We start from the raw sequence: 9,158 nt of genomic DNA, 5'->3' as shown, positions 1-9,158 counted from the left end.
GACAATTAGACTTCTTAGATTTGACAGAATGCACCCTTGAGCTCTTTGGGGAGGTGATCTTGCATCACAGATTATCAGAGGTCTCTCTTCAAATGCATAGGGGCTACTTATCAGCTCTGATTTATATGATGAGTTCTCTTGGAAAATGGGGGCTTCCATTCCAGATGTTGTTTCTTTCTCATCTCTGACCAAAACCCACCTTTACCATACCCTAAAAGGTGCTATCAGCATCTTCAAACTCTTCCGCCATCTACTCACTCATTTCAAAGCCGCTTCTCCACTGCTATGCTTTGCATACAGCAGTGCCTTAACTTTTGTAACTACTGTTTACTTAATCTGGTTTGTTGCAACAAAATATTATTAAATTGAGTGATTCTAGAAATCAAAAAGCTTAATATCAGGATGCCAAGTGACAAGTGACTTTTGAGTGTGGGGTGCAGAAGGATGCCTCCTTGCTATGTGGCCACATGATAGAGAAGGAAACTACTTCTCCCAGATCTGTTCTTGTGAACTCACTAATCTCCTTCATAAAGGCTCCCTCCCTCTTCATCCCTACTTACTTCCCAAAGCCCCACCTCTAAGTACTTCCACTCCAAAAAAAAGTCAACATCTACTAATTCACGTAATCCATAAAATGGTATTAGTGGCCCCTTGGTTACTATGGAGTTATTATATTATGACTGTAACATTATTTTAGACAATTGCAGATACTCATATCCCTGCCAAATGTATACCTTTCCAGTCCAGTCTGTGCTTGGATACTTCTGAGAGGCATAAGGTAGCTTTAACCCTACACTGGTGCATACCCAAATACTATTTGTCTTGGCAACTTGTGTTTTCAAAAATTGACAGGAGAAGACTTGTAACAAAACCCTCCTTTATGTAGTTACTAACATGGTCTAAAGAAGCAGCTTCCTGTTTGTGTAAAACAAAGTGCAACATCTTGACCGAACAATTTACCTACTTGAGGTCACATAGGTATCTAAGAGGGAGGTTATTATTATTTCAGTGACATAGCTTTGAGTTTAGTTTTTAGTGTTACCAATGTAGACTCTTTAGAGGACCAATAGCCAGAAAAACCACATGACTTTTCCATCCATGACTGCTCAGAACAAAGAACTAGGAAAGAGAGGACTGAGGATTATCTTGTTTCCTTCTTTTTGTAAACTTCTGTTTTCCTGTGAAGAACAGGAGGAAACACCAGGTTTGAGAAGAAGCTTGACTGAAAAGACACAATAAATCTGAAATATGAAGTCTACGCAGATTCTTCCATTCCTTGGGCATCAGCAAATGTTTGGTTGCTGATTCACAATGAGAAAATGTCTTCAGTGCCCACTTCCTCTTCACTAATCACTGTCTCCCGTGTTTCCAAGGTATTCCAGAATCCAAGCACTTTAATGCATGCAGAAAAACCTGGTGTGTTACAGTACTCTCAGGTGTCCTTGTGCCAAAGGCCTGGTGTTTTTCTTAGCAGATGCGCACCTTAAAGTGGGAGCCAAGATGTCTGATGCAGCAGAAATAGGTATTTTTGCTCCATTTTAAAGCAGAAAACAATGTTCCCCATGGTACTGTTGCAAGACTTCAAACAAGCTAAGCAAAATGAAACGTCTAGTGTTTTCACAATCTGGTATCCACTAGTAAATGCTAGATGACTTTCAGTCTCTAGTTGGTAGGAAATACACAACAGTGCATATGGGAAGGAGAAGAAAAGCTGGTATAAATTGCTTCTACCTTTTTATTTTTTTCTTCTTGGCTTAAACTATTTCCTTGTAGTCTAACCTGTAAAGGAATTATATATTTGGAAAAATAGAAAACTAGAACTAGTATTGCTGCTGTGACTTGGTGCACTTTGGGACAAGAAGATCCATGCCACCTGTGAGTAGCAGCAGTTCTGTGGTGAAAGCCCCTGCGCTTGTCTTTGTGTGGAAGACACAAAGGCGCCTGACTTCAGTGCCATGACTTTCCTTCCTAATGATCCCTTGTATGTGTATTTATAGGACTGGTTCAAGACTGGGCCCCAGTTGAAGTCACAATAATCAACAAGTATCAAAATTATAATGCTGTCTGGGTCTCTACCCATTGCAGGAGCTGAAATCATGATCTTTAGACCACTCATACTTTAAGCCTTTAGGCCACTAATATTCTGGTGAAGATGCCTTCAGTCTTATAAAAAGATTGCTCTTCTGAGATGTTTATCCCGTTTTGCTGGTTGAGCATCTTGTTGACTTTCTCCCAGGGAGACCCAGTTCAAGTTTGCTCGGGGCTATTTCCTCTGTGTCCAGGATTCAGGTCAACGCCTGACTTAGGATAAACCACTGAGTATATACCACCGGCCAGGGACTGAATACTTGTTTAAAAAACCTACATGTATTCAGAGAGTCTGCCCACTATCGATTCTACATGCCTGTGGGGAAACAAATTGCTCTTTACCCTTGGTAATGGTAGCTGGCAGCCATTTTGCTAAGTAGGAGGCATGATCTCCAGAGGAAGAGACCATAGCAACACAGAATTCATCAGACCAACCACTGAGTTTCTTGGTTTGTGAACTAATAGTCTCCTTTGTGGCTATTGCTGGTGTGAACTGGATAACTTTCACTTGCACTCATGACAGCTCAGCACCGGAATTCCACCTATCACCGATGCGTCTAACTTGGATACCAGTCAGTGTCATACCTGGTGATGGGAATGTGCCCAGAATTCTCTAAGTGGGTGTTTTATCAACACGAATAAAATTTGTCTAACTCAATGACAAGGCTTCATGGAAAGCACATTATCATATCCTTGTGACCTGTATGGTTTGATTTCACTGGCAAAATCTTTCTGCACACTTAAAAATAAAAGTCACATTGCACAAAACTCATAAGATTATTTTACTAGAACTTAAGGGAGAGAAAAATATATTCCAGTTTTCACAAAGAAAAGAAGACTTTTACAATGATCTCTGTCCATATAGAAGTCATGCTCTATTTCAGTTTCAAATGCCCAGGTACCCAAGGAATGCACCTGTCTCCTGACCACAAGCACAGTGAGATGTCAGTATGTAGCCATCTTCTCATGACCTCCAACGGCGAGGATCACTTCTCACAGATCTCAGATAGTAGTCCTAAAAAGCTTCTGTTTCTCTGGTCTGTCTCCTTCAGTGGAGAATGCTGCTGGGTCCTGTGACTGTCACCAACCATATGCTCTGGCCCATACAGCTTTCTTCTTAAACTCTGGGAGACCTCTCAAGGACAGCAGGGTGGCTAGGAGAACAAGAACACAGGACAGACTGATTCACTTGATAGGCTGTGCTGTGTCTGAAAAGATCATTTTGATCAAAAAGGTGTCAAAACAGTAAATAGGAACTTTTGCAGAACTACTGATTATTGGTGTGCCAGTGATAATTATTTTTCTTATTGTCTTTACTATTTACATGATATGCTACCTCTGTAACAATTTACTTTAAGTTTGTATCCTTGTATACATGAACTGGTTTATCTCCACTAAATGTTTATTAAAGAGAACCCCTCACACCTATAAGAAGGCTGAGTTCTTGTGCTCAACGAAGCAAGCATACTCACACTAAATTTTACCTGGACCTGTATCTGTAATGTATGTATTTCCCATTGTTATGGGTCCCAAGGAACAATTAAAAGTAGAGAAATTCTGATTAACACTGTTTGGTAATTGCTACATATTTCTTATCTTACTCTAGAACATTAATATATTCAGATGTAATATAAAAATAAGTGAAGGAATCTAGTAAAGGTGTGGTTCCTTAAACCAAGTGATTGTTTTCTTTATTGATATCAATTGGTAGCTTTGTAGCTGAAGGTAGCATATGTTTGCAACCATCACTGTTCCAAACTCCCTTCGGCAGGCACACAAACAGGGACTCCTATCAGCAACTCCCTAGGAATGGGTAAGTCACAGGCCTGACTCACAGTGAGGCTCTGTGTTGCACTGGAATCACACCAAGGCCCTGGCCTTCATCCACATGCTTCCCATTCACCTGGAATTCCTGCTTGTTTAGTTTTAAAAGTATTACATCACCCTTACTGTAAGATATGGGCCATGCTATGGCTCCAAGCTAGATAAAGCATCACAGGGTAGGCCAATGGGAAGTGCACTTCTCAGTGTGATGTCTTGTGGCATGCAGAGGACAACAGCTAGCTCCAGAACCCGAAGTCCCAAGACATCGGTGAAAAGTATGAGCCATTTCAGATCATGAGGCCAATGGCCAAATTGCACCTCATAGCTGAGTTTAGAACTCTACAAAACTTTCAGAAAAATCTTCCACATTTCGGGTTTGCTACAGTCATCGTGCCAGTATGTGGGGAAGTGTAGGACTGAGAGTGCCTGACAGCTCCGTCAACACCTAGTTCCCTTCTCGAAATACTGAGCAGCAGCGACTGTTACTAGAAGTTAGTGTAAGGGGTTGTAGGATTTACAAATAATGTTACAACATAAAAGGTGAAATGAGAACTCTCTGTATTTCCCAGTTGTTTCACATTACAAATATTTTAGAATAGTCCTTAAAGTACAGGATAAAAAAAAAACTTAAAGGATATCATCAAAACTCTCTAACTCTGGATCTTTGTTGGCCCTATTTAAACTTTTCTAAATTTTGCAAAATTTAATTATTTTTACAATTATAAGGATATTTAATACCACTTATCTAAAAGTTAATTTTAACGGTGCTGGACCTTCTTTTTACCCCATCTTTATGACTCCGAATGCCATAGTAAGGACATGGTCGAGTGCCCAACAATGCTCTTCCATTTCATCACAAGTAGTTTTACCTCATGTTGGGCAAAAAGCATGAAGTAATACCTTTCAAAAGATACTTGGACTTTACAGCAAAGGCTTCGTTGGGAACTTCCGTCATGCTAAATAGCCAGTCAATGAACTAGGGTGAAAAAGAATATTGTCAGTGAAGTTCCACCATTAGCATGAGAGCAGGCAGTATCTTGGGGCTGCATACATGAGAGGAAGGGCAACGGTCTTGAAGCGTTTCCTGTAGAGGCTGGAGAAGTAGAAATGACATGAAAATCGGGAATAACATGAGGGTGGAGGTGGTGCAGAGATGAGACAGGGATGAAAGATACACCTCTGATCAAGAGTCCTCAAAACCAAACCCACTTTCCATACGGAGCTATACTAACATGACTTCTGTTTATCATGAACATTATCTCTAGTCACTCTGACATGTTCTGAGAGGTTAAGTCACCTGATCCAAGTCAACTTCCTTTGAATAATAGTAAAGTCAAGATTTGAATGAAGCTATACATGGCTGCAAAGTGATTTTCTTTGCATCACACCATCTTCAACTGGTTCCATATGCATTTTGGACAAGAATCATAGGTTCATAAATTTTCCTTCATGTTTTATAGCTTACTAGTAGATAATCACTACAAATAAGCAATGAACTTAAGATGTCCATCCTGTATCCAAGGTAAGTGTCCCAGTGTGGAAATAACAGAAGAGACCACGTTTACTTTTGTTAAAAGTAGAACATAAAACATAAAGCCTCCTAACACTTATGACTTAAGGGGGAAAGGCCTTTCAGCAGGGTTAGGTGTAGCTAAGCCAGGTTTATGGTTCAGAAATTTTTTTAAGGATTAATATTCATATTTCAAAAATAAATGGCAAATTACTAGTTTAAAGCTTTCAACATCATAAAAATACAGTTTTGAATAAGTAGGATTCAGAAAACAATCTTCCAGTGAGCTGAATTAGAGACAGGACAGAGCCAGATAAAGCTGAGCAAACGAGGTGGTGCTTCCACGTGTTCTGCTGAGTCTGCATACATGAGGACTGAAAAGTGCTGCTTATGAAATGGGCTCTCCTGAGGTCAGGGCTGACGATGCTGGGCTTTAACAAAACCCTGTTTGGGATCTACAACAGGCCAGCTACGGCAAGTACACATAATGAGACAGAAGGCGGCAAACAGAACCTTTACTGTGTCACAGTTCTACAGCTACTCTAGAGCCATACTACCCCTGGAATGGTCTCTGAACCACCCATGCATATGAGCCCACACCCTTCTCTTATATCTCACCTTGTATCCGACACAGCATACTGTCAGGAATCTTGAGTTTGTCTGAGTATGTATCCTGACTTCAAGGACTAGAGGTAAAATGCATCTTTTCCATCAAGAGCACATGTGCACTCAATGAATGGATGGAGACACAGGCTTTCTCTCTAGCCAACCCTCAGCATGCAGCAGCTATTGCTACTGTCAGTCGTCTAGACAATAGTTACCCTGACCCTGGGCTGGCCTCTGACGCTATACCATGGCATGTGAGAGTGATATTTGGGGATGAGTATGAAAGCCTTTGGTGTGCTCCAAGCGTCATCTAATTCTTACTTCCATCATACAGCAGCAACTGTAGGAGACAAAAGCCCGCCTGTCCTGCTAAGCAGGTGGCAGCAACCCCTCACCTTCTGGGTCTGTTCCTTCCATGGCTCTTTTTGTAGCAACAGTAGCATGCTACTGGGGAGCTGAGTGAGAACCTCTTGAACAGTGACTCTATGCATCGGACTCCTGCCAAGCAAGGCTGCTTTTGGCCCATCAGGGCCGTTCTCCTGGTGCCATGGCAACCAACTGGCACTGAGGCCGAGGAGAAGGGGGGCCTCATGGTCTGCCCATGCCACAACTGCAGCTGCAAATACCAGCACCAAGAAGTCCAAAGCCTGTTAAGAAAATAGAAGCAACAGGAGAACATATGTTTTATTCCAAGTTACACAAGTTCACAAACACAGCCTCTATCATGATGCAAGGCTGTCTTCCCTTTCTCCCACTACTCTTGCTGCCCCAGAAGAGTAACTGCACTGAAGAGCAAACTTAGTTTCTGTGCCAATCGAGGAGCTCATCTGGGCTTTGGAAGGTTCTTGATTTTTTTCCTTATGTGAGGGAGGACCTAATGGTTCCATATTACTCCTCCAATATTTCAAGAGAAATATAATTTATTCTTAATCATATCAAGATCTGAATACTTCCCCATTTTTGGTGTTTTAAAAAAGATAATAAATGAGGAAGTTGCTATATGAACAAAACTGTTTTTTTTTAAAAAAAATATGAAACATTTTATTTTAAACAATAAAAAGTTTATCATTAGACATTAAAAAAAAATCTGTCTGTAATCCAAGCTTCAGGCTACATTAGACAATTGTAATGGATGCTGTGTGGGATAATTTAGACATGGTAATGGGGACACTTCCAAGATGCTGAATTACTGGATTTCAATGATACTTTTTCCAGCTAATTTGCATGCTAAGTGTTTTGAGTTTTTTTGGGGTGGGGGTTAAGAAAACAGAAAGTTAATAAAAGCTCAGGAAATCAGAAAGAAAGAAGGAAAGATTATATTGGCTTAAAAATAAGTTGTTTAAAAAAACATATTTCTCAGTCTCTTAAGATCCTACCTGATGAATTAAAATTTTAATAACTTCAAAAAGACACACAACTCTTTAGATAAATGGTTCAGAATTCCAAAGAACATATCAGGTTATGCAAATTTTAACTTAACTGGGAAGAATGCCTACACAGAAAATTAAGAAAAAAAGTGGGATAGAGCTGTGCTTCTATTATTGTATTGTTTGTATTGGTTCTAACAACTGCCCAGTATTAGAGAGTTTTTCTTTGGGGTGTCATAGGGCACACTGCAGATCTGATGAAAACCTTCACATGTCGCATGCAGGTCTTGGTACACATAGATGTTCTGCATATAATTCATGCATGTCTTTGTCTTAGGTGGTTTTAGTCACAGGAGCCAGAGAAACCAGAGGCCTGAGCCTGGCATTCTACATGTACTATGAGGACTCTGGGGTTCTCTCTCTAACTGGTATTCTTTGAATCCTTTGCATCAAAGAGCATGTTTTGCTAAAAATATTTCTCTAAAGATGGTCTTGGCATCTCAAGAAACATGACAAAAGTTATTATTTCCTAATGGCATCAAAGAGTTATTGTGAGATATGTTTGATTTTGGATCTTGGATGACCCCAAAGGCCATGGCTTCCAGGTTTAGTCCCCAGGTTGATGCCCTGGGAAGGTAACAGACCGTATAGGTGGTAGTAAGTAGCAGGAGCTCTTCGGGATGTGGGGAGGGAGTGTGCCCTGGAAAGAACTCTGGGTCTTAGATCTGACTCAGCATTGCACTCCCTCCATGATGCATCACTTCACCACATGTCCAAAGCTTGGGGATCAATGGACCCTGGGCAAGAACCCCAGTCTGTGAGCCAGATGAATGTTTTCCCTTTGTAAGCTGGAGGCCTCTGGTGTTTGCTATAGCAGTGAAAAACTGAGCAACACAGCAACTGAGTCTTCTTTTATGTAAGAAAATAGAAGTTTTACATTTGAAGTTAGGTTCACTCCTCTAGATCATACCTCATGAGGAGCCACATTCTGAGCAGACAGTGACTGGTAAACAAGGTTTCTCATATAACCCATCAGTTCCAAGAGCCACTCCAGTCTCTTCAACACACCTGAAACACAGAGTGGCAATAATTATCACAACCGAAGCAGGACATGTGGTCAGAGGTCCTTGGACAGCTTTAAGATGTAGGTCTGGAAATGTCACTGCCCAGGCTAAAGTTTACACTACTCACTTCAGGAAACTATTTTAGTCTTTTTGTTTAAGCGAATCCTCCCTCAAGTCTCTCTGCCCAGTAGTGACAGAACACATTTATTGGAGACTTTCCTCTGAAAACTGAACTCAACAGGAGGAATCTGGAATGTAACTAGGCAATAATGTTGAATCTCTGGTAGTTAGCTGTTTTAGAGTCTTCTTGTGCTTTCCTAGTCGGAGTAATCAGAAGTCCGTCCTGAAGATATAAACACAGAAACACCCACCAGCCACCACGGGGAAAGTGGAGAAGGGTCAGCAGAGAGATTGTGAACTACAATTTTTTTAAGAACTATTTTTATTGCATGTACACTGGTATTCTGATTGCATGTATGTCTGTGGGAGGGTGTCAGATCCCCTGGATCAGGAGTTACAGACAGTTGTGAGCTGCCATGTAAGTGCTGGAAATTGAACCTTGGTCCTCTCGGAGAGCAGCCAGTGCTCTTAGCCACTGGACCATCAATCCATCCCTCTTCTTTTTAAATGAGGGGTTCCAGCACAGGAAAAACTTCTTCAGAACATCCTAAGAATTTAATAAGAGGAAAAGGAGAAGCA

At 40.9% G+C, this 9,158-nt stretch overlaps 1 protein-coding gene across 1 annotated transcript in view; it reads right to left on the bottom strand.

The window, feature by feature from the left end:
* Window positions 1–2,857: 2,857 nt before the first annotated feature.
* Window positions 2,858–9,158, bottom strand: part of Focad (focadhesin) — a 307,188-nt gene continuing 300,887 nt past the window's right edge. Inside the window, exons 41-44 of the mRNA XM_052176733.1 lie at window positions 8,366–8,463; window positions 6,424–6,675; window positions 4,813–4,888; window positions 2,858–3,242 (exon numbers count right to left, since the gene is read on the bottom strand). Coding sequence (XP_052032693.1) covers window positions 3,169–3,242; window positions 4,813–4,888; window positions 6,424–6,675; window positions 8,366–8,463 — 500 coding nt within the window. The 3' untranslated portion in view covers window positions 2,858–3,168. The remainder of the gene's footprint in view (window positions 3,243–4,812; window positions 4,889–6,423; window positions 6,676–8,365; window positions 8,464–9,158) is intronic.

Source organism: Apodemus sylvaticus, chromosome 3 (genome assembly GCF_947179515.1).
Source record: "Apodemus sylvaticus chromosome 3, mApoSyl1.1, whole genome shotgun sequence".
NCBI lineage: Eukaryota > Metazoa > Chordata > Mammalia > Rodentia > Muridae > Apodemus > Apodemus sylvaticus.
The sequence above is the reverse complement of the archived record's forward strand: the minus strand, read 5'-3'. Positions and strand labels throughout refer to the sequence as shown.